This window comes from Sesamum indicum, linkage group LG12, assembly GCF_000512975.1.
Source record: "Sesamum indicum cultivar Zhongzhi No. 13 linkage group LG12, S_indicum_v1.0, whole genome shotgun sequence".
Lineage (NCBI taxonomy): Eukaryota > Viridiplantae > Streptophyta > Magnoliopsida > Lamiales > Pedaliaceae > Sesamum > Sesamum indicum.
In genome coordinates this window covers 4946303-4972249 of record NC_026156.1, presented here as the reverse complement: position 1 = coordinate 4972249, position 25947 = coordinate 4946303, and the positions used below count along the sequence as shown (strand labels likewise).

General features: G+C 35.3%; 6 protein-coding genes across 8 annotated transcripts; 1 reads left to right on the top strand and 5 right to left on the bottom strand.

Annotated features, from left to right (window-relative positions):
- Positions 2343–5690, top strand: LOC105175680 (UDP-N-acetylglucosamine transferase subunit ALG14 homolog). 2 transcript variants are annotated; one of them, XM_020698235.1, is made up of 7 exons: positions 2343–2658; positions 2965–3175; positions 3411–3550; positions 3858–4004; positions 4089–4148; positions 4283–4455; positions 5318–5690. In XM_020698235.1, exons 2-7 carry the CDS (start codon positions 2995–2997, stop codon positions 5340–5342), a joined length of 726 nt encoding a protein of 241 aa, XP_020553894.1. In that variant the 5' UTR covers positions 2343–2658; positions 2965–2994; the 3' UTR covers positions 5343–5690. The 2 variants fall into 2 exon arrangements, with proteins under 2 accessions (XP_020553894.1, XP_011096516.1); XM_011098214.2 differs by having other exon boundaries at positions 2345–2658; positions 4283–4487.
- LOC105175682 (DNA-directed RNA polymerases I and III subunit RPAC2) lies at positions 6080–8296 on the bottom strand. Its single transcript, XM_011098215.2, has 4 exons — positions 8142–8296; positions 7386–7490; positions 6874–6950; positions 6080–6625 (listed from the first exon to the last, which is right to left on the bottom strand). Exons 2-4 carry the CDS (start codon positions 7484–7486, stop codon positions 6486–6488), a joined length of 318 nt encoding a protein of 105 aa, XP_011096517.1. The 5' UTR covers positions 7487–7490; positions 8142–8296; the 3' UTR covers positions 6080–6485.
- Positions 8462–10380, bottom strand: LOC105175679 (probable purine permease 9). Its single transcript, XM_011098212.2, has one exon. The coding sequence runs from the start codon at positions 9954–9956 to the stop codon at positions 8823–8825; it is 1134 nt and encodes a 377-aa protein (XP_011096514.1). The 5' UTR covers positions 9957–10380; the 3' UTR covers positions 8462–8822.
- On the bottom strand, positions 10527–12323 carry LOC105175678 (probable purine permease 10). 2 transcript variants are annotated; one of them, XM_011098211.2, is made up of 2 exons: positions 12011–12323; positions 10527–11791 (listed from the first exon to the last, which is right to left on the bottom strand). In XM_011098211.2, the coding sequence occupies exons 1-2, from the start codon at positions 12051–12053 to the stop codon at positions 10662–10664; spliced, it is 1173 nt and encodes a 390-aa protein (XP_011096513.1). In that variant the 5' UTR covers positions 12054–12323; the 3' UTR covers positions 10527–10661. The 2 variants fall into 2 exon arrangements, with proteins under 2 accessions (XP_011096513.1, XP_020553893.1); XM_020698234.1 differs by having other exon boundaries at positions 11899–12038.
- LOC105175677 (protein REDUCED WALL ACETYLATION 3-like) lies at positions 14391–20398 on the bottom strand. Its single transcript, XM_011098210.2, has 16 exons — positions 19872–20398; positions 19091–19182; positions 18765–18902; positions 18609–18665; positions 18460–18532; positions 17626–17784; positions 17157–17306; positions 16769–17024; positions 16484–16599; positions 16315–16401; positions 16137–16225; positions 15956–16018; positions 15762–15818; positions 15354–15450; positions 15088–15246; positions 14391–14796 (listed from the first exon to the last, which is right to left on the bottom strand). The coding sequence occupies exons 1-15, from the start codon at positions 19905–19907 to the stop codon at positions 15091–15093; spliced, it is 1626 nt and encodes a 541-aa protein (XP_011096512.1). The 5' UTR covers positions 19908–20398; the 3' UTR covers positions 14391–14796; positions 15088–15090.
- On the bottom strand, positions 22891–24629 carry LOC105175676 (probable WRKY transcription factor 28). Its single transcript, XM_011098209.2, has 3 exons — positions 23927–24629; positions 23676–23822; positions 22891–23347 (listed from the first exon to the last, which is right to left on the bottom strand). The coding sequence occupies exons 1-3, from the start codon at positions 24334–24336 to the stop codon at positions 23002–23004; spliced, it is 903 nt and encodes a 300-aa protein (XP_011096511.1). The 5' UTR covers positions 24337–24629; the 3' UTR covers positions 22891–23001.

Genomic DNA, 25947 nt, shown 5'->3' with positions numbered 1-25947 from the left:
GTCATTAGAAGCCATCTCCCTATTTGAATGTAAGATGCCGTGTTTGGACAAGTTGACTGGATCAGAGTCGCTGTCACCATTCGGCCGGAGATTTGAATCTTTTGGACGTTCGGAACTGATTTTCTTTGAATGTTGTCTCTTATTCTGCAGGCTGCAAATATTTAGGTAGCAAATACGTCATGATGGACAATACGAAAAAATATGAGCAACAAGAAATTTGTAGTCTTAGGTGCATGATGGGCAAGAATTAATGCGGTTAGAGAAGATTACATTCAGCAAGCAGGCTACAGGCAAACCTGCAGCCAGGACAGCACATACTTGAAGTAGAAGAAAATAAAAGAAATACCTGAAACTCGGACAAGGTTCTATCAAGGGTGAGAGAGAGAAAGAAAAGAAGAAGAGGAAGAAAATACGTGTAGTAATCATATTGCAAAGCATGTAAACATGATCAAGATAAAGCGCAGTCCTGTCAAACCCTGAAAAAAGTAATTTGGCAAACAGCGGAGGCATGTTTAAGTTGCAGTTAAGTAAATATGAATTCATTCTTTATCAAGATCAAGCACAACTTCCAAGATTACTGTCAACGTCAAGAATCTTGACTCTTGAACAAACTAGTTTCCTACCGTCAAGAATCTCGCCAGAAAGTAAATATCCACCACAAACACACACAAAACAGACGTAGTAATCGCAAGATAATCCAAGATTTCAACCCACCATTGCTACTGCCCCAAAACCAAAAACCATTTTTCACCAATTCGAAGATACAACCAACAAAAGAAACAACAATTGAAATATTGCAATAAATCTGACAAAAATAAAAAACCAGCCTGAAACTACGCTGTCGCATTTTACAATAAGCAGGCAGCAAACTGTTGGAAGGCAAATGGTAAAAATATTGCAACAAAATCTGATAAAATCAAAACCTAACCTGAAATTACGCTGTCGAATTCTACAGTAAACAGGGAGCAAACGGCTGGAAGGCGAATGGTAGAACCGCACAGTAACTTGACTACACCTGAGGCCTCCTCCACCGAAACCCCGTCCGATAAAGCATGTCGACGGCGTCGCCTCCATCTAGTTTCACCCTCGCACAACCCAAACTGTGTGTGTGTATGTACGTGCAAACTGTGAAGTGTGAGAAACAAAACGGTTGCTTAGAACCAACGACTGCTTACCTTTAGTGGAGAGTTTTTGAAAAAGGACGTTATTATTATCTTCTCTCTCCTTCTCCTCTCTCTTATACAAGCAAAAAAATAATCCGCTGTGTCTCGGTGTAGCCAAAAGCCGGTGATTTGCTGTATAGTTAACACGTTGCAGGGAAACAACGGGTGGAATTGTGTTTGGATTGAAGTTCTTTGGATACGACTTAAGCACAGGATTGCATATGGTGGTTAATTGGTTATAGTTAAATACCGTCTCCTATCTCCAAAAATGCGCTTTAATTGCCCCATCTTTTCAATCTAATAAAATAACTTCAATTTTCATCTTCACTTTACTCTTACCTCTTTATACCATTGTTTTATCCCTTCAATTCTTACAAATATTCCATTTAAATAAAACCTTATCTTAATGAAGGTTTAATTAATATTAAATAAACATCAATGGCAATATTGGAAAAAAAAATATCATATTCTTGAATTCTTTTAAATCATTATTGATGTTGCTTGCAGGTTCTCAACTTTAATTTCACAAGTCTTACAATTTTATATTTAAAATCTGCAATTAATATATGACACGTATCCCAACTTAAGTATATTAAGAATTTGATCATAATTTTTAATGCCTATTAAAATTTATGAAGTATATTAAATTAATATTACCAAACCTTGTTTAATTATACAATTGAGACATAAGCACATATGTAGCATTTTTATTACTGGTTAACTTATTCGACTTTGGGAGTGATATAATATGTCCAACTTTATTTCATAATTTGTCCAATTGGGTAAAATATTAGAAAATCGATTAATTTATTTATTTTATATTTTTTTTAGAATTGAACTCTACCAATTATTTATCCTACACATGAAAGTAAACTATTGAGTAGTATGATGCAATTAAAGATAAAAGAGATGTCGGTGATATATGTTCTGATAGTTACGACTGAAGTTTTATAAATAAATTTAATGTCATAATATCTAGTTTTACTTAGTGTGCGGGTACTTATTTTATTTTATGTAATTATTATTTATTTTATAATATTTATTATATTAATATATCAATCCAACTTATGTAATGCTTAATTACTTAAGAAATTAATGTAATCATCTAGTTATTGCAATTATATAAAATAAAATTAGAAAAAAAAAAGATAAAAGGGGGTAAAGTGAAATTTTCTGCTGCGAGTGGAAACATTTTAGCTGCAATTTGAGGGCAAAAATGGATTTCAATTTTTCCCTTTGTCCCCAAACGGAGGTTCACTCTTGCGACCTCTGCCTCTCCGCCTACCTGATTCCCCTCCGCCGGCAACGACCATCGCCGCGACCCCCTGCTCTCAGCCACCATTCTGATAATCTTTTGGTTCATCCAAGATAACACCTTTTATCTTCTTGTCAATTTAAGATAAATCTCTCTTACTGTTAATCGTAAGAAGCTCAGTCTCGTTTCACGTAAACCCGAGATTTTGTATCCAGTTCAGTTGGAGATCGTCCAGTACAAGTAAGTTCTCTTCTTTTCTGATTCTGCACATGTGATTGCATCGATGTTTTTTCTATGCAGCGATCGTATTTAGTTATAAGAAATCACAGGATGAACTACTAGAAAAACCACAGCGCTCATATTCTTTTGCACCTTAAGATTTTGAAGGCAGCACTTCTAAATTTGCTTTCAATTATTATTTTCTTATTTTAAGTCTTTGTTTTTCGTATTAAGGATGAGACTGATCGCATATGCTAATGCTTTTAACAACTGTGCAATTTTTTGATTGCAAGTATATATGGTTTGAGCAATAATATGTATGGGCAGGTAGTTGCCAAAGGTCCACAAGGTTTCGGGATGGAGAATAGAGATGGCTCTTTCTTTTCAGACATGGGATGCATAAATGCCTCAATTTTGCTCATAATTGGTGCTTCTACCTTGATTGTGATCCGGATTTTCTACATTATATATCGCAGCAGCAAACCTCTATATAGTACACCACCAGGCCCTCTCAGTACTCTAATCGTTCTAGGTTCAGGTATGCAAATTCTTCCTGTTCTGCTGTTCGCTCATCCTACTTAAGGTGTGATGGAATTGCAGCTTCAAAGTTGGAATTCTTGATATGTCCCATCAAATTGGAATGATGTTTATCCTTTATTTCCAATTTCTAAGGTTCAGATTCCACGTGGGGCATGGACATTTTTAACTTTGTTATTGCTTTGTTGATTCCCAAATCCCACATTTTAATATTTTGTAATTTGATCAAAATCTAGGTGGTCACACTGCAGAGATGTTAAATCTACTAGCTGTTATGCAGATGGAAAAGTTTATGCCAAGATACTATATAGCTGCTGCCACTGATAATATGAGTCTTCAGAAGGCTCGTGTGCTGGAGGATTCCTTGAAGGAGAAGGTACTGCATGCAATTTGATACTTTTCGGGTTGTTAAATTATATGGCTATTTATTGGCTTAACTTACAATGTCAGACTTTTACTGAAAAAAACTAGCCAAGATGGCTGGAAACCTGAATTTTCTGCTTTGGAAAATACTCCAGCTTTACATACTCTGCATTCAGGATGAATTTTCATTTTGGGAATGATTGAGATATCAGCAGAAATAAATGAGGCGCATCGAACATTTTGATTATCATTGGATTTTGTCTCCTTATAATTGTTTCTTATTTCATGAAGCACATTTCATTTCTTTTTGTTATGTTTAGTCAGAGGCTGGGTTGGTAGGAACTTCTCATTTTATGCAAATTTACCGAAGTCGTGAGGTTGGTCAGTCCTACATAACTTCAGTTGGCACAACTTTAATTGCCTTGACCCATGCATTGTGGCTGATGATCAAGATCAGACCTCAAGTGGTAATGCTTTTTGTATTTTCACTGCACTATTGTTTGCAACTTTTTTCTTCATTCTATGTGATTGACTTGTTGTTTTACTAGCAGATTCTGTGCAATGGGCCTGGAACTTGTATACCACTTTGTGTAATTGCTTTCTTTTTCAAGGTTTGGACAACTCTGCTAGCCAGTTTCTTTTTCCGCTTTAAAGGGCCATTATTTGGTGCATTGAATAGAATGCTTAGGTTATCTTTGGAAATTGGAATATGATGATTGATCAAATTATAATGCTCTGCTTCCAGGCTTTTGGGATTAGGTGGTCGTCCATTTTCTATGTTGAGAGCATTGCTAGAGTTAGGAGGCTATCTCTGAGTGGGTTGCTTCTTTACAAACTACGGATGGCTGATCAGTTATTTGTGCAATGGCCACAGCTAAAGAGCAAATATCCTCGGGCTAATTATGTAGGTCGTCTCATGTAATGACTCCATTCTTTGCTCTTTCAGTGAGGTACCCATGATTTTACTATGTTCTCTTGACATACCTTTTCGCCTTTTGCTTAGGTCAATATCAATTTTAAGTGTTAGGTATTGCTTTCGACAAGCTGTTACATATACTTTAAGTAGACCACCTTGTCAATTGAATTTGAAGGTAATTTTTGTTTGAGACGAGTACACCCCTTAAATGATAAAGAAACCCTTACATTATGTTTGTTTTCATTTTCAAATTATCTCCGAAATGTGTCAAAACATACGCAATTGTTTGTCATCATACAAAAACACCTTATCTGGGCGTTTTTAACTATTTTAACATAAATACATACATACATATATATATATGCACGCATATACATAAAATGTATATAAAAAAGACATGATTTGACAATGAACAATAATTTTTTGTCTCTCAAAATACAATATTAAACATACAATAATTATTTTAAATTATCTCAAAATACAAATTCAAATATACATATTATCTCTAATACATACTTATTTATCTTTGTTTTTCTCTCTTTATCTCCACAAAATACAACAAAACTCTCAGAAAATGAATTCAAACTGAATGTTAAATTTCTATACATGCAAATCGAGTGTCCAACTGTTATGATTGTATAGTTTGGCAGCTGGTCTCGCAAATGCTATGCTTGGACAGGAGCATAAAAAGTGTGCAACTTTTTGCATCGTGATTTGACAAAATTCGAGTCAATGAATAACCAAAACCTCACTAATTTCTGCTGCCATTTTAGTTTCAGTGGTAGTTAGATGAAGCAACATAATTTTCTGATCCGTGACTCAGAATGATATTTGGAATATTTCCATTTCGTATGATTCTTGCAGGGTTCTTTCAGGTGGCGAATTCTGAATATTGGACTTCTGATGAGATGCTAATCAACTGGCTGTTTATTCACTTGAGAAAACACGATGGATGACCCATATGGAAATGAGTATACTAAGTTCATTTACTAACCGAGGACATTTGACCTGTGATATACAAAAAAGTTGAAATATTAAAGAAGTTATTCGAAGTTCTTTTTCTTGCATGTACACCACAGATGCATTATATGAACTCAAGCTCTACCATAGAAAACTCAAATGGAACTGTATTTGATGTTTTCTTATGACCTACTGTAATCTTATTGCTTGAGAACTTCATATAATGTTAATATTTAAGGGCCATGAGTTAATTAGAGAAGCTGATACGGTTGTTTAATAGTTCCTCGTTCATCCCAAGTTCGATTTTTTGCTTTATGTTTGAGACCAGAATATCTCATTCTTCATTGTCGTTTAGGCAGTTAGTTCTTAGCACAAAGGATAAGCACGGCGATTAGTTTTATCATAGTCAATGGGCTTCCCCATTGTTCATAGAAAGAAGATTTTGGAGCATGCTGATTCGGTCGTTGGCGATGTAACCATACCTTGTACCAGCTCCATTACTGGGAAGTAAAATGTGACCCTCAGTGGGATTCACCTTGTTGCTTTAGTTTACTGAAAATAAAGTTTTATTCAACACATAACTAATCCTGTTTACAGCTTCCATCTTTGCAGTTTATCAGTTGCCCTTCGAACAAAACTAAAAGGAGGACCATGTAGTTCAAAATATTAATCAAACTTGCAACATAATTTCATTTCTTGAGAAGCAAACCCAATATGGGAGTTCCATAATATATCTTCCATTTTGGCCTAGTAAATAGTCCTCTAAAACTTGGAAAATGCCAAGTGTTCCTCTCCAGGTATCTAAATCTTTTGGATCACAATCTAGGGTTGAGCATACTCCCTGGATTGATGGCCGACTTTGATCATCTCCTTGGCTTGCTCTTTCCAGCCAAATTGAGAGCTGGTGACACAAACAAACAAGTAGCAACTGGAAAGAAACAACAATGAGAAATGCATAAAACGTTGACAGTCCCACTCATGTTGGCCAACCTGTAAGCATGAGCGGAGTATAAGGGGTGGATAGACTGACAAGTAAAAGTTTTTCTACAGGGAAATATGATATGATCAGATCTTATGGTCTGATATTCATTGATTCTAGGCCTTTCTTGCTCTTGAATTCCATAACAGCCTGATCAAAGGTGCTTCTAACATGCTGGCAAATAAGCATTAGATCCTGGCATGAATCTTTCAATACCTCGCGTGCAGGGTCACCTACAGTAAGAATATAATCGCTTCAATATCCTGATTAAATTGCTTATGTATGAGGTTAAACCCCAAGTTTGCAGAAAGGAGGTTTATCTTAAATTCCTGAGAGAAAGAAGGTTAACTCCAAAACTACCTGTTACATCCTTTATCCATCTACAAACAATATATATAGAGAGTTTGATGTCATTATTACCCAACAACCAAAACGAAAAGAAAAGAAAAAGAAAAAAGAAAAATGTTTATAACAAATTTACCAGTTGTCTGCACTCTTATGTTCACCCGTGCATCAGCTGGATGTGGTATGCTGTAACCGCAAAATGTTACCCTGGGGCTGCAGGGTAATTTTTACTTCCTCGTTAGTAATTTAAGAATTAAGAAAATGAAGAGTAGGCATAAGACCAGTGAGCATACAGTTGCCTGGCATCATAAAACCAATGCACAAAAGAGCAGTTATATAAGAGGATGAAAAAATGTGCGGGAAATCTACAAAAACAAGCACACATATCTTGGCCCACAAATAAAATGAATTCCGGGAATCACTCAGTGACTCTTCAACTACCTATACCTGTCTCCTCCCAGGCTCCCAACACAATCATCAGCAGCTTGAAATATGTTTGATTGTTTCACCATCTCCATGAACCAAAATTATGGCTTAATGAAGCTTGGATTCATCACATAACACTCATAACTCTTCAATTTCTCTAGCAGTAGCAGTAATGTTATATAGTATATGGAAAGACACAGAAGAACGGTTTGGAGAACTCACTCTTGATTAAGAGTATATCTTAGTGAATTTGCCAGCGTATGATCTTCATCTGTAAAGGAAAATGTTGCCTGTGATTGATCCTGGAATGACCCGTGCTCCATGACACTGAAAAATGAAAAAATATTGAAAGCTATACACTCCTATATAGTCATTTAATACAGGAAATTATATTAGCTCAAAAACACATCCAGATTTTATTGTCTGAAAAATCAAAGGAGATGACAAGTTCCCCCGCAAATTTGCATTCAAAGTTCATGGTTTACCAAAATTGTCATCTTAAACAGCAAGGCAATAACAACAACGTAATCAGAGTTGCCTCTTGCATAATTTGTTCCATCAAAAAGCACAAAGTACCCACGCAAACACCAGAACAAGTGTTTCAACATGAACGCCCCAGTCTTTGATGATTTATGAGTAACTAAACTAAAAGAACACCACACAACCTAATACCCTCTTGCATCTTTTGTTCCATTAAAAATCACAGAACATTAGAAGAAGTCCACCAGACAAAGCAACCATGGGAAAAACCACTACTCAAACAACTAACACGCAAATAAAGAAATGAATAAAGCAAGTATTGCAGGAAAAGAAACGGCAGCCCTAAACTTCAAGAAGTGATCTTGACACTCTTGAAGGCCAGAAAAAGTGGACGGAAGGAATGGAACGAATACAGAGCGACTAATATTAGGAACATTATGGCAAAGCCCCATGCATATACAGAGAGATACGAGTATAATTCTGAGAAAAGAGGCATACATCCAACGGGACCGGAAAGGAAAGTATGCGCTTTCAGTGGCGAGGCTGGCGTGTAGCGGTCAGCGGCTCAGTTGCTGATGAATCAAAGAGAACGCGGCCGGAGAGAGACCGGAGAAATTGAAATCAAAATTAGGGTCATAAACCCTACTTTCTAATTCTTCTTCTTTTTCTTTTTATGTTTGAATGGGTTTTAGCATCCTACCCGGGTACAGCCTTAAAAGTCCGTTTCCAGACCCGTTTACGAAATGGGCTAAACCCATTATTGGGCTTGATAGATTCCTGTAGGATTTGGAGGCCCAAAGCATCACTGAATTGTGGCCCAATAAATCGATGCATCTACTCATGACGAAGTAGTGGAAGAATATTATAATGATGATCTTTTTTCTCTGTTTTCCCCTTTTAGACACTGCTTATTTTATATTTCTAAATACATAATGTGTATATATTAATTGTAATTAAAGATGTGATAAATGTGAAATGGAAAATCTAATTGGACTTGCAACCTCTTACCTTAAACAAACAGAAACTTACATCATTTAAAGTAGTAATTCTTTTCCTCAAATGAAATTCTTGTTGAAATCAAAGATTGAATGATGGGACATATGAAATTCATCAAAATCTCCTTAAACGATTCTTGAAAGTGAACTTTCACCAAGTTTTTCTTGTAGCAAAATTTGTTGGTTAATGTTCATTTTCACAGGGGATAGTTGCAATGACTTGGATTGGAGAGGCAACAGCATTCTCTGCCCTGGACTTGACATCATCAAGGTATTGCTGATAAACATATGATAAAGAGCCCCATACAGCCAACACCATGGCAACAATTTTCAGCCCACTCATCTTGTCCTGGAATACAACTACTGCTAGAACTGGCACAACCGGCACATTCATAGTACTAACAACATTGGCAAACAGTGAAGAGATCTTCAGCATTAGAGAAACCATGCCAATAGCAAACACCTGCCATGCCAATGCTGCACTAAACAAGATCATCGCGTACAATGTCTTGCCTAGTTGGAATCCCTCCATCTCATTCTTCAAACTCCTCCACTCTTCACTGCCAAAAAGGCCTACTAGAAGTGCACAAGTCGTCACCATCGACTCGTAGAATATCACATTCAAGATTTCCTTCATGGTTTGCCTCTTGAGTATCTTACCATAAGCCAGCTGCTCAGCTGAGAGCAAGAATGCGTAACCAGCAGCGCCGCTCAGAGTGCAAATGAATCCCAATGCGTATTTCCCCTCAATCACAGCACCGGTGGAGGAATCCGGTTGCAAAATGAGGAGAACGGTGGAGAGAGTGAGGAGCACAATGGAGTTTAGTATTAGGGGTGTGAGTTTCTGAGAGTTGAGGAAGTAGGAGAAGAAAGCGTTGAATCCCAATTGGCTTGAGCAGATGAGTGAAAATGTGGAGACAGGAAGATACATTAGGCCAACAGCATATAACATGCAATCAAATGCAAGAAAAGTGCCAAAACAAATGTATAGAGCTGGCAGGGCTAAATTCTTAGATGGGCTTGTTTGCTGGATAGTTGGATTATTTCTTGCTGCAATGTAGAGAAAAGGAAGGAGGAATGGGAATCCGGCAGACTGCACAAGTGCTGCAATATATTTGCTTTTCCCACCTTTTTCATAGTAGAGTCTGCCAAGAAGTGTTGCGGCTGATTGACCAGAGAGCACCAGGAGTGAGTAGATGGCCATCTGGAACCACATTTTGTGTTGTTTTAGCAGAGGGAATATCCTTTTGAAACTGATATTTCCATTCTCACGGTGGTCTGAGTTTGTTTCCTTGGTTTCTTGAACTGGAAGATCCATGCACTCCTCAAACTAGTCTTGTAGTCACTGTTTTCTTCTTAAAGTTTTAGCAGAAAATCAGACCCAAAAGATGTGCGGAGTCTGCAGAATGGAGGATCTCTGGTAACGGGTGCAACTCACTTTGGATATCCAGTTGCTTTTCTTGAGCTTCTTCCAGCGAAGGTAGAGATAGGCAGGCTTTTGGCATTGGAAAAACAGGTGATGTATTCTGGCAGATGTAGCTCTTGTTTAAGTGGAGATGTGTGCCATAATTTCCTAGTATAGTGAAAAGGGCATCAATTCTTGAGGTTCTCAAGAATATTATTTTTGGATGGCAAAAAAGCTTTAGGGAAATCATACTCATAATTGGTCATGATCATATGAGTTTCTCATCATTGTGAAATCTTCTGATTGTCATTGGATAGTTCAATTAATATTGAGCATTTCACTTCTGCCCTTGTGCTCGTACACGTGAATTTGTGATAATAATGTGAACGAAACTATGTGTATGTAGTAGTGGAGATTCTATGAGGAGGAAAAGGATTGTAATATGGAAACAATATTTGGTTAGTTTGGTAGAGAGCGTGAGTCTTGTGAAAACATCAAAATAGTATTGCGTTTTACAGGTGATGTTCATCATGCCTTTGGTTCATCCTGTAACTGATTAATTATTCTTTGCAATTGGTATGAACCAATGTGAACTGAATACAGACAGATGCAGCAAAACTATCCTCTTTCAGTTACAAGAGCAACTTCAGAAACTCCTTCATCGGATGATCTTCTTTGTTCCTTCATCTTTGAATCATCTAGATAGTGTTGGTACATATACGACACGAAACCCCACATGGCCAGCAACATGGCAACAGCCTTCAATCCGGTTAGCTTGTCGTGTAGAAAGATCACGGCCAAGACAGGAGCCACAGGCAGGCCTAAAATGCTGATAACATTAGAGAACAATGATGAAACTTTGAATATCAGCCCAACACAACCAACACCGAAAGCCTGCCAAGAAATTGATGTCCACAACAAGTTCATAACATACGATACTTTCCCTAACTTATACTCCTCCATCTCTTTGTTCAGCGTCCTCCATTCCCCACTTCCAAAAAGCCCTATTACAATGATAACAGTTGCTACCACACTCTGATATATCGTCATATCAATGACCGCTCGCAGAGTCTCTTTCTTGATGACCTTGTGAAAGGCAAGCTGAGTGAGGGAGAGCATTAAAGCGTATCCAGCAGACGCTGCCAGGGTGCATATAAAGCCGATTACATACTTGTTTTTCGTTGTTTTTTTGGAATCACCAGGATCAGTTTGGAACACAAGAAGTACAGAGGAGATGGTTAGGAGAAAAAGGGAATTGACTATGTAAGGAGTGAACTTTTGTCGATTGAGGAAGTAAGAGAAGACAGCATTGAATCCCAGCTGGCTAGCACAAATTAGAGTATACGTTGTGACCGGAAGGTATTGGAGGCCGATCGTATACAACATGCAATCTGCAGCCATAAAAATGCCGAGAGATATATAAATTGAGGCAAGAATCAAGGGAAAACGCTTCGTTGTGTTTGTTCCCGTGTCTTCATGCTTGGTGGCGACGATGCATTGGAAGGGGAAAAGAATTGGAAATCCCACAACCTGAACCAATGTGGCCATCCATTCACTATTTCCACCGTTGTCGAAATATAATCTGCCCAAGAGTGTGCCGACAGACTGCCCGGCCAAGACGAAGAAGGCGTAGATGACCATCTGAAGCCACCATTTGTATGGTCGTCTCAGAGACGGGAAGGAAGACTTTCTCTTCGTTTCTCCATTTTCTTGGGGCTTCTCTACTTCTCGATCATCTTTTTCAAGACCTGGTGAAACAATTACACGAAACCATTATTAGTATCTTGGTTATTTCAACAGACACATCAAATAAACTAAAGATAAACTGAAAGAAAAGAAACAGCAGCATACATACAAGTGCTTCAAAAACAAATCAAGATCCTTAAACTAAGAGCTGTAGTTCACTTCATGACTACATAAGACCAATCAGCAGTCAGGAAAACTCAACATGAAACTGATCATCTCACCATTCACAGCTGTAGACAAAGGCAGTTGTTGAGCTTCTCCCATGGCGATCAAGACTATTATAAATGCAATGAAAATTTAGGGCCTGGACTGGAGGAACTGATATATCTCTTCTTGCAGATAGGTACATAGACAAGCCGCTGGCGCCGTCACCTGTCTGCTGGTGTCAAATCAGGCATTAAAAGACCTCTGACTCACGCTAAGTCTTGGATATGTATCTTCAAGAATTGTGTACCACAGCATATTTATTCACACTTATGACTTAAACACCGCCACTCGCAAGTGGGCTTCTTCCTCAAATACATCAATAAAAATAAAATTATTTTTTATTTTTTTTTCGTGGTATCACTTTCATGCATTTGTTAGGGTAGATTTTTGCAGCCCAGTTGGAAGATTCTCTGAATTGAATGAGATGTGAAACAACCTAAGAATAATGTCAAGAATCCTTACTCATCATCTACCTCTCCTGTTTCTCTAACAGTCCATGCTGACGGTGGGTATGCAAAAACTACAGTAGCATACAGTTGGAGTATTCCCATTTTTGTAGTCGTATGTAAATATTTGCATCGAAAGAAATGAATAACAATATCATTCCATTAGTCCAAAAAAACAAATCATTGTCGAGGTCATCTAATCTACCAATTACCATTATTACTACTTTGTTCCCAGTAAGACAAAAGTGCATTGGAGCAAAAGCAAGACATGCTTTAGATGCTAAAAAACATGAGAATTACGACAACTGAATGTCAGCTTCAGTTCTGTCAGAACCTAATTTGACATATATAGGAACCTCGCTTTCTTATTTTTCTGTGAAGACGGTACTCTCCAATTAAAAGAAGCCCATAAAGTTTGAAAAACAAGAAAATTAGTTGTGAAAAGACAATCATTTTGAGCCTTAAATCATGAAGCAAAATGCCAAAAATCTAACAATGCACGGTTGAAATTTCAAACTTCATTCATTTGTTTATTGTTCTCTTCTGTTATGCTCTTTTTCTTTTCTTCTTTTTTATTTAAAAAAACAAAAAACAGCACAGTTGATGATATCAGGGCCGAATTGTAAGAACGTACACTTTAGATAATAATGTTCTTTAAAGGCCAAGTTTTGTTGCATAAAATATTTTAGGCTTCAGTTGAAATCAAAATGCAATAACAGGAAATTTCAATGTCAGAATCATGTTGTGAAAGAATTAGATGATAAATACAACTGCCAGAATCATCATACCCCTCATAATTGCTTTCTTTCATTCATGCAATTGCTTACTCCTGATCAAGTAGTAAATTGTCCGATCGATCTCCTTCACGTCACTTTAATTAATACCCAGTGAAATTTTTATTTGAGATGAGTGCAGAATTTTATGCTATGTCAGCACATTCTTCATACATTTGATATGATCCCACGTAATTTAAATGATGTAGTAACCCAAGTATATAACAATTTTCCCTTTTGCAAGCAAAATTGTAATTTCTTTGTAGCACCAACCAACCATTTGGTTTATGTTCTTCCCAATCCCGTGCATGCGACGACCCATTGCGTTAGTTAGGGTGTAACAATCCAGTTAATCAAGTCAAATCGAATGGATGATACAATTAATTGAAAATTCAGTACACTAAAATGGCGTCCTAATACAAAACCAAATTAGCCGATTCAGTTATAATCGAATTTTTTTTGATTGGATTGGATTCGAAACTAAACCAATGGAATTTTTGAAAAATAAATAAAAATCTGGTAATATATTTATAAAATTATACTATAATATATACATATATTTAAAATTCAGTCAATTCAGTATACCGAATCACAAAATCAAAATCGATCAAACTTATATAAAAAAAAAATAGTCGAATACTGAACTGAGTTTTGGATACATGAAATTTTTTTAATTTGGTCATCTTTTTATCGAGTTATCGGATTTTATAGTAGGGGAGAGAAGGAGAGAGAGAAGTTTGAATTATTGCGGTGGGGCAGTTGAGTGATAAATGTGATCTCGGGATTGATGATATGTGACTGGGGGTAAAGCTTGAAACGTGTTACCTAATACATTTATGACTTATGAGAGAAAGCAGCAGTAGCACATAGGTAGCTGGTCACAACAAAATTTCCTACTCCTGAAGCTACTGCTAGTCAAAGCTCGGATTGGTTGATACAGACATCCAACTCACCACGTTAACTCAATTATCAGGAAATACACGATACAAGCATGGTGGATATATATCTATCTTGAAATTGGACTTATCCTCTGATATTTATGTTTTTCAATCAATACAGTGTGTACTGTCGGCCCAGAAAACTGTATTATATGCTTTTACTTTCTTCTGCTAGAAAAATCTTATTCCGCCTATTCATATCTATCGTCAGACCGCATCAGGAAACAGCTACACATATGATCACCAATCCATCATTTTCCATTAGAATTGCTTTACCATTTAAGCAGATAATGCTGTTCCCATAAAATACTTTGCAATACACTACTAGTCCCCACAACAGGGGGAATATGGTGATGTTACATGTATAAAATAAAAATAAAAAAATAAGAAAGATTAATATAACCGTGGTTATGAACATTCTTACTATAATGCTCCCAGTTTCTCTTCTTTCTCGTTCAAGTCAAAAACTGGGTTATACCGTTCTACAACTGATCCACTACGGACGAATTCCAATTGATGAAGTTGCCACAAAATTCCAATTGATGGCAAGACCTTCCCAGTGCTCAAATGTCCACGTATCTCCCGCTCATGTGCCCACCAATACACTCTTTACTATCAGCATTCACAGCCTCTGTTCAGAAGCCTGTACAAGTGTATTCATCCAACTGAATAGTGTAAATGGCAAGTTAAATTTATGATAATGACATCAACAAGGGCACTATTCTATGTAGGGGGATCTAATATTGAACAGTCTTGAATTTCAGTGCTCGAAGTACCAGGCCTCTATTTATCCAGCACCAACAGTGCTAAAAGCCTTGCTCATATTAAAGAAGCCCGAGTGGCAGTTTACTATAGTTTAACTCAAGCTTCAGTCTATATATAACTTAATTGATTGATTATATTTAATCTAGCAGTGAACGGATACACAACTTACTCATTAATGAGGGATCTGGAGAAGAATGAATGAAATAAGATATAAACAGATAGAGATGGCAGCTCCAGCAACAAAATTGTTGAACAGCCTCCGATTATCTTTTGTCGGAACAAAAGCTGACTTAAGTGTGTTGGTCAGCTCAAAAAGTCGATACGATATCTGCAGTAGTGAAATAGTAAACATTGAAATCCAAAAGTCAAGCAGTATATCATCAGTCAAATAACTTCCATACTTTGATTTTACATATGAAAGAAAGATTCACTCACAAAGACGTAAATGGCAGTTGTAAGCATGAAGTTGAGCAAAGGATAGTCTGGAATAAAACAGAGCAGCCATTTAGGCTGTCCATTGGGTACGTTTGATCTGCATATATGTTAAGAAAATATTGTGAGGCCTCAATTCAGATCATGTGTTAGCTAAATATGAGAAAATGCTGTTTGAAAGGCTCCAGCAGTTTCTAATACGAAATCCACAGCTCTCATATTTTCCTAACACATTGATTTGGTTTAGTTAAAGAGTGTGTCAAGATGATGGGTTATATAACTAAGGGCAAAATGGGAATCAAATCCTAATGATGTCTGAACCACAAACTGACTTAATACTAGTTTTGGAGGTTATATGGTAAGCATTGAAAGATAAAACACAATAAACAAACTTATAAAATGTTCACAGACCTGAGCCATATGTGAAACTGGGAAATGTAAGTTTCCAATGTAATTTTGCCAAGCCACCTGGTATCAAAGAGCATTGGTATGAGACGAAACCACCAGTAATATTTGAGTCAAAATGAGTTTAACCAAAATCCAGAAATTTCAACCTCAAAGAGCTAGACAGCTGGAAGATGTGAAAAAGAACGAGAGAAACTTACGCAAAGAGGGTCAAAGAAAAGTTCCGAAGCTGCTGAGTGAAATTTCGTAGACAAATATATACACTGACAAAGATAAAGATCAGAAGCAAATGAGAAAGAAACCCTTTGGATGAAAGTTTGCCAAAAAAAAGGACATTGATTTTATTATAGCAAGTAGAATCCAAAAGAATACAGTACACACGTTATAGGTATCCACGACGTGTAAGGATGGAGCTTGTTATATGAAACTTTGTCCAGCTTGTATATGCATTCGTACCACAGATACCCAGCCTAAAGTCAAATAATTAGGAAAAGATCAGTCAAAGATTTGCAGTAAGAAACTCTGATTACCTAAATGTGCACAAAATTAATTGGCATACAATTACGGTGATTGTAACGATGGATGTCTTGATCATGCGTCTCCGCTTGCTCTCAGCCTCCTCCAGTTTCTCCATCCACTTCTCAACCTGCAATAGCAAAACCATATGAAATCATGAGTTCATGCAAAAAGTAGCATAAAGGCAAAATAAAACAAAATTTAAACATTACATTTGGGTGGAAATAGGCATAGATCATTCCAATAATCCATATATAGCGATCAAGCCCAGATCTAAAATGCCATTCATGTAGTCGAGGAAGATCTGGTTTTGCAGGATCATCATATCCTGTCATTAAGGGGAAAAATAACTCTCAGGTGTTTAAAACGTCAATAAGAAAATTAATTTAGAAAAAAAAAATTCATAACTTCACATGACGAGTAATCCTAACAACATAAATATAGTATGAATAGTGAAGCAAATGAATAAGCTTCAAGGACATGAGGATGCCACCTACCTAACAAAAACGTAAGAGGACTCCACAAAATCTCGAAAACTCCTGGAATTTCCCATACCAGGATAACCACAAAAAAGCACATAAAGATTTTCAGAGCCATCACTGATCTGATCTCATTATAGTTGTGGCCTATACCAAGGGCTCCGTACACCATAAGAGTAAAGAGGGTATGCATAGGGCAGATATAGTACAACATGTAGTCGTTGTTAAGTACGATACAACAAAATGTCACGAAAAAGTTGAGCCTCCACATCATCTGCATGGACAAGAAAATCCTACTTAGAACACCCACTCGAGAAACCAAAAGCTGGGAAAAGCAAAGCATCACTTGTTTCATTGATATTCAATAACAACTAAAAAGAAGACAGAAATTTAACTATATTGTCACCTGAGCAAATCGAGCAACACTAAAATCTTTTCTGATGTAATAGTAAGAGAAGTTTCCAAAACCGGTCATCCACACATATGCAGCAATGAAAACACGAATTGCATTGTAGATCTCTGTTGCAGCAAAGTAATGGTACATCAAAAACAAGACCTACCAGAAACACAGAGAAAACAGTTAGTGTCAGAAACATTATGAGGAAGAGAGTTTGTACAGCAGCAACAGACATTATCAGTATGCAGTGTTGACAGAGAACACAAGAAAAGAATCTGAATTTCCATCAGCAGAAAAACAAAAGAAATATTTATGCAACTTGTGACAAAAAACTGGAAATGCAGAAACACTAGTTTTTCTCCTTTTCCATTTTGGCCCAAAATCGAGAATCAGAGGCTAGGCTTGAAATAGTCAGACAATTAAGCATCCCAAATTTCATGGGCAAAAGTAAGAAATGATTTGTAATCAAATTGCTTGCCTGCATATATCCTTTCCACTCTTCAGTCTGATGGCGGTTAAGATAAAGTATAGATTTCCCAGAAAATGCGGACTTGTCATTATGTTTCTTGAGGGAAGTCATTGCTGAAGCTATAATAAGGAGAAGGAACAGAAAAATGAAGAGATCACGGCTGTAGCTCTGTCCAACAAGGAAAAGAAAAAAAACAGGAAATTAATCAGCTAAATTCCAACTTAAGTAATCTCACACAATAACACATACTACTCATTATGAGTGAGACAGAGATATAGGCCCTATTTGATTTTCAACAATACTTTTATTAGAACTACTAATACAAAATAATGAAACTTGAAAAAGTAGCAATTGTTCTTGAAATTTGAGAAGAATAACGTGACTAAGTATCTTGCCATAGACCAAGTACGGCATCAGTTTGATTAAATCATTGGGACAAAAGAAAATAAATGTGGCCGAATGTATACCGAGCTTTTCACAGAACCAGCAGGAACAAGGACAAATGCTAGAGGGATTGAATCATGCTTTTCCTTTGACAAGTCAAGTGGAACCTCATTATAGCTAGCCATGTAGAGTAGTTATAATACCACACAGAGATTTCATTTCCCTTACTGACCTTATGTCTGAATGCATCTCAAAAGTCGGTTCTGAATGAGAACAGAATACATGTATGCTTCATTAATGAATACACACAAAATACTTATTGTCGAGGATAAGATATGTATACCAATCGAGAGATAAGATATGTATACCAATCGAGAGTTTTCTAGTAAAAGATTACGTTAAAAACTAGTCTGCAGCCTTTGACTATTTAGAAAAATGAAACTAATAAAGAATCAGCACCTTTGTTGAATCTGCAAAAAAGTTTGTGCGGTCACATAAGTAGAAATAGAACAAAATTCCCCCGAATTCAGCCCTGCATGAGATTGAAACATCATGCATAAAGAGTAGACAACTTAAACTAATACCAATTATACGCTCAAACAACTTACATTGCCCTTAAGAGTTGTCTATTTTCCAGCAAAAAGGAGTCCTCCATCATCAAAAACCTAAAAAGCGAAGCCGAAGAAATGGTAAAAGATTTCATAAATGTATTTGGAAAAGCATCCAGACAAAGATGCCTTTAACATATATTACAACAAACTGACCTAATTAAGTTTGTTTTAATGGATGGATTGGGCAACTTCATAGATGAAGTTTTTGTAAGACCTCCTTCCATTAAAGCAGCTCGATCATCTTCCTTGATTGTTTCACTTTCTAATTCAACCAAATTATTATCTGAATGACTGTGACCAGGAAATCAAACAGTACTGCATAAGCAGACATTTAAAAGAAGAATAATAGTTTCTTTTCTCTTTTAATCTTGTAGGGCTGAGTGCTTTTAGTAAATACAACCATAGGTTGCTGTAAAACTGCAACATCTGGGGTATCTTTAATCAAGAAATCCATATGAGAAGGGGAAAAGAATGCTCACACTTTGGAAAGAGATGATGACTTCTTATATTCCAACCACTCTGCGTATATCCACGCCACAATGACTGGGATAACTCCAAGCAAAAATGACACCTGGGGAGTCATAAGTAAAGATTTCGTTGTCATGCAGTGCAAGGAATGATTTAAATAAACAGAAACCATAGGAATCAACAGAGATGTGCACGAGCTGTAATACAGAGTAAATTAAACGGCAAACCTAAAAATGCAGTTGATACCACCACTAACAGGTTGCTCTTGGATTGAACGAATAATCAGATAAGACATCAAATCCTAAATAAATGAGCGAGTAAATACCAATTAAAGAGCAATTCTTATCTTTGCAGTGCCTGAAAATTTTGATACGAGAAGTGTGATCAAACCCACATCAAAATCCCGCACTATACGAAAGTTGAAACAAACTTGAAACAACAAAACTAAATCCAGATGCAATTCAACAAACACATTAGATCATTTCTAACAAAATAAAGTATAAAGGAACTGAAATAATTTCAAGAAAGCAGACGCTATCTACTAAAATCAACTTTCAACAATAAACCTTACGAGGCACTAAACTCATTCAGACTACCATCACAACATAGAGAACTAAAACGTCTCCCTCCAGAGCAAAACCCTTTTTCAGTTGCAGTGCAGCAAAATAATCAAGAGCGAAGATCAAAATCAAAATTGCACTCCAGTAATCAACATTCACCACCAATGCAAGTAAAAGACCAAATAGTAGATCAACAACAAAACCCCAGGAATCACAAAAATCGAAACCGCACCTGTCCCGGCGTCACAGGTCCAGAATCCACCGCCATTCCCCCCGAACAATGGAAAAATATCCAATAATCAACAACACAATACGCAAATCTAGAAAATTGTCATCGATCGAGTGAATGGCAACAATGAAGTGGGTACATACACAGGCAGCGGCACTGTGTATGGAATTAAAGAAAAAGGAAATATATAAGAGAAAGAAGGCGCCCTAGAATGGAAGAGGGAAACAGAGATCTGAAGCAACAAAGAATAGGAGAAAGCGAATGAGAATGAAAACAAAAGGCAGTGAGGCAATGTGATGACGTCGACGTCGTCGTCGTCGTTTGCTTCAAGAATTGATAATGGAGACGTCTCTTTTCAACTTCAGACCAACCGTCAATGGTAGTTGAGGTTTCGTCTCTGCATATTCATTCCTATTACAAATTTTCCTCCATTCTACGTTAAACAACAAACATCAACACCACAAAAACCCTATTCACCAACATTATTACACTACTTGCCTGCCTTCCATTCCATTCTACTTGTTTCCATTTGTTTACGCGTAAACCACTTATCTCTACTTGTACATAAATTACAACGATCAACCCCAAAATTTTATTATATTTATATATTAATATTTTCTAAAACTAAAATAAATTTCAAACAAATACTTCCTCGTGATATTTTATTATAAATATAAATATATATAATTGTGATAAATTTTGTATATATATTGCAATTCCAAAAATCATAGAATATTTATTTCTATTTATTATTTCACCATTCTAAATAAAACTATCTTCATATAAATTTGTCGAGAACATTAATTCGGTTCCTCCTTTAAAGTTTGGACTTAGAATGAATGTGGTGAATATCTTTAAGAAGAAAATTCATAATAATTATAGATTATGTATATTAAGATATTTTCTTTTATGAGAAAATAATTAATGTCCATTTCATTTACTAATAATATGGTTAGAATGTCCAACTAATTTCACTGCAAAAACATAATTATTGTGATTTACATGCACATGTTTGATGCGACCAGTTAACAACTTTCTCATCAAATAATAATACCAAATAATTCAATAATTTAAAGAGAAATAAGATCCAACCACATATACTCAACAATAATTCCATAATTTGTTTTAGTATAACGAAGGTTTAGAATCGTCAATTTTATAATTGTTATAAATTTTTCTTTTATTAAAAAATGAAAATTTTGTTAAAAAAATCGAACGATATAAATGAAAAAATTATAAAAAAAGTATTCACTTAGATCATAAAATTTTTTAAAATTAAATAAATTATAATACATAGTTCACAAGGGTATTGTGTTAATGAATTCATCATAAAAAATAATAAAAAAGCTAACAAAAATTAATGAATTAGGCAAATTATCAAACGATTGTTGAAATTAAAGAGCATTGTAATTTTTTAAATAATAAAAAATATTATTAATTATGTCAAATTTTAAAAAAAAAAACTTCATTGTAATTTGACATAAAATCTAGTTACCAAGCAGGATGGAGGTTGCGTACTACGTCACATTCACATAATTGTCTTTCACTATAATAATAGAATTTCTAAGCCGATCTATTGGTACATAAAGTGGCCGACGTCCAATACACCATCTTTCACCTTTTTTTTTTTTTTTGTTTTCTCCCTCTACTTATTAATTAACTTTAATTTTATTATTTTATTGGCCATTAATTTTATCAAAAATAAAAATAATATAAGGTCTCGTTTGAATGCATAGATTTGAATCCAAATGAGGAATTTGAAAAATATAAAATAAAATCAAAGGACTTCATAGTTTGAACTGCATCTCGTAATATTACTAAAAATAGCTCAAAATAAGAATTATATAGGATTTCAAATCATTTGAAACATAGAATAATCTAAACAAGTGCAGTGAATTTATTATCATAGATGTGTAATTTTTAATTCTAAATAGATCAATCCAAATACAACATAATAGTATTTTAAGGGACATTTTTCTTTTCATTAATAAAAAAGAATAAATTTTAGAGAACTCACGTTTGTTATTTACCTTGATAATGAATATTCAGTACGTAATTTACTGTCAATAACTTATTGATTGAATTGATACCACTCTCCTTCACAAAGGAGAGAGTCCTAGCTAGGTTCAAATTCAAGTTGATCCCTACTCGATTCTCATTATATTAAAATGCATGATTTGTTTGTAATTAAATATTAAATTTGAATATAACTAGACAAACTTTGGGGATGACAGATTAATGCCCTTCTCCAACTAAAAATGGTAGCACTCTTCTGAATCAATCAAACATTTTTAACCAAAAATTAAAAGCCATATTCATGCTACTTCTGAGTTTGATACAATCTTATTTAATTTGTTTAATTTTCTTATAAATGGGGATATATATATATATATATATAAATAGGGATTTAATTACATAAGCAATGACAACACCATAACAATGTGTCTTGTCGTTGACTCGCATTGTAATAACAAGTAATTATAGCTCGAAGGGTACTGCGATAGCCATGACGTATTCACGTCATCTCCCTTAATTTTTTTTTGCATCTTCGAATTAAATGCTCTATGTATATATTTTTATGATTCAATTAACAAACAAATTGATCATAGCTAGATCAGTTGACTTGATCTTTGGGTGACATGATCCCGACATTTATGAGAATTGAGATGTAGCTACTGCTTGACTTTGATTTTGAACCGTGGGACGTCAACCCCACCGGTTTTTGAGCAAATTAAGACACACTAATTATACACACACATATATATATATATATATCTGTGTCTAATAATTATTCTTTCGCTGGCACAAATTTATCAATCGATGCAAATTAATTACGTTATGTTAGTACACTATTTTATTATTTATGATATTTTGGCACGATATGATAATGATGACATAATCTAAGCTTCTGGTTTATTTTTTTTTTGTACATATGCGATGCAATACTTAAATATTAATTAATATTAAAATATTAAATAAATAGTAAAATTTAAAATTTATGTAACTTTTTGTTACAGCCTTGTCTATACCAAAAAGGCCAATATATTGTCCGGTCAGCAAAGACCATTAAATGAGAGATAATTAATAAATCACAAAGAAATTAAACCCTGGAGCTGTTAGAATTTGGAAAGTCTCAGGTCTCCTGTTTGGGAAATACAGGAGGAATTACATCGTGCAACTGAGAGCTCTGGTACTGGAAGTGCTGATGACGATCATGATCATGCACGTTGCTTATTGTACTATAGAGGTACTGAGGCATCTGAGCTATGAGTTGTTGATGAGGCGGACGCTCCAGCAGCGGTGGAGTACTTAGCATTGAAGGGGCAAACACTCCGGCCACCATGTTTCCGCGGAGAGTCACCGGTACGTGGTGGCTGCCCTTGGCTTGGTAGGTGGTGATCACAATTGAAGGGTCTTGGAATGATCTCTCCACGCGTTTCTTCACTGGGCATTTTTGGGTTGTGCACCTGTAGTAGCTTCTGCAATCGTGTTTAATTAACCACAAGATCAGCAATATTCAGATCATGATATGATTAACTTAACCCAACTCAAATTAAGTCTGATTATATTAAATAAATCACTTTCTGAATATTAATTTCTCTTTATTTATTGGAGATTTAAACATAAATAATTATTAATTATTTATAGGTAATGAATGACAAGGGATTAGTTAATGATAGGGGTTAACAAGTTTGACTAGTTGCATGAGATGAGAGTGTTCAGTTCACACAATTGAGGACAGGGGAGTCCAAATTCAAAATAATAATAATAATAATTAATTAAAAGAAATGAATAATGGGTGTTCACCTTGGATAAGGGCTATTTTTGACTGCCTTCTGCCCGTATTTTCTCCATCTGTACCCATCTTCCAGATGATCAACCTCGCTCTTAGTCATGAACGCAAATCGTGCTTCTCTTTGCTTCTTCTCTCCTTTTTTCGTCTTCGATTTACCGCTTTATTTAATTATATATCACCAAGTTCATCACATAATTCGTAAATTATTGAACAACAAAAAAGAAAATGGAAAAATCCAAGTCAATAATATATAGTAACCTACTCTAATTTTTTAGAGCTGTCGTCTTCTGCATCTTCAAGGGTTTCCTTCGCTACTTCCTTTTTACCCTTGTTGGAATCTTCGTCGCCTGCAGCTGCCTCCGTGGAAATCCAAGAGGTAGGAGTCGCTGGGGTTTCACCGCCTCCAGCAGCCTCCACCACCGGCGTCCGCTCCGAAGGCGATAAGCCGAAGGCATCCAAGAAGGAGTCGTGGCCGGTGCAGGATCCATGCAAAAACTCAGTAAAGCTCAGGTATGAAGGATCAAAACTCTGCAGGTCATTGTGAAGTGAGGAATGATCCGCGGAAAAGGTATTTGAGGCGTCATGATCAGTATTATAAGCGGAGGAATGGGCGTCGTCATGATGAACTGTTAATGGTTGGTGATAGTAGAATTGTGTGAAGTCTTGAGACATGATGAAATTAAAGGAAAGTGGAGGTGGAGAAGAGAAGAAAGAATGTGAGGTTTGACAAATGAAGGGAAAAAGGATTGATTTTGGTGGTATTTGTATTTGTATTAGGTAGGTACGCAGTGTTTTAATTTTAGGGTTTGAGGATGGAGAAGAATAGATATTGGTTGAGTTGAGGTCATTTCAGTCAGTTCTTTTGCTCATTTATTATTAATCTCGTGGAGGAATAGGAGGAGGATGAGGCGAGGCCAGGGCCACCAATTTTGATCAATTCACGGACCCCACCTTTTACCCATTTTATTTTCTATTTTAAATCATTTTTTATTTTTATTATATACGTCTACTTACTTTTTTAAAAATAAATTTAATATTATAATTATATTATATGCACGATATATATGTGTTAAATGAAATAAAAAAAATTCAATCCATATATCTTCGGGTCAGAAATTTACTTTATATTGTAATTTAAAATTGATATTGTTTTCTGTATTGTATTTAATACATAAGCATCATATATTTTTTAAATGTTTTTTTTTTTTTACTTTTTAACTATATAAATGGCTTGAATATTGTAAACATAGAGTATATATATATTGCAAAAATGATGTTGCATTTTCTATTCCATTTAATATATACGAGTTATGTTTGTAAAGTTCACATTTTTTTATATGTTCATGGGAAATATTTCATAGCGTTATTTATTCATATTAATTAAGATAAACTACAACGAGCTCTTTCAAAAATTGATATTATTACGAATACTCCTATGATATTTAATGAAATTATATAGTCTTTGTATATAGGAATTTGGGTGTCAAAGTGTAGTTTGAATCAACAGTTGAAAGGAATGGATATATATAAGAGTGGAATGTGAATTAATATATACATAAGAGTGGAATTGAATCCCAAGTCAAAGAAGGTGCGTTTGGGTTGTGGGGGTTAACAGTGGAATCGCGGCTCACGAGGTCTGTCTATCTCTATATATAGAGTGGTCACTGAGTCAATGCTTCAAAGGTCGGAGGGATGGGCTCAACACGTGTCCACACACGTGCCTTGCCCGTTCTCCTCTACGCTCTCTTTTCATGTACCACTCAGTGTAACAAAACACGTTTTATGTGTATATATAAGTTTTAAAAAAATATAAATTGTACTATTAGTTTTTGTCCTAAACACATATATTACCAAAATAAATTAATTTGATTTATAAATAAAAATTGACAGACAAATATAATAAATAATATAGTAAAAATTAAAATAAAATGCATGAAAAAAAATTATCAAAAGATAGTTATGAAAAATCATGACAAATGAAGAAGTTAAATAATAATTAAAAATAAATGGCAGACCAAAAATTAAGTGGGACATCAAAAAGGTGTTCTCATTTAATATAATATAGCATATCCTCTGTTTGTGCACACTTTCTAAAAAAGTAAAATTTACATTATTAATTTTTATAGAGTATATGAAAAACCAAAATAAATGAAGGAGTTAAAATTAATTTATTTTAAAACTTAAAAATTAAATAATAGACCAAAATTTATGGTAAATTTCAATTACATCCCCTAAAATACTAGATGAAATTACATATTATAATTTATCTCAACATTCAACCAA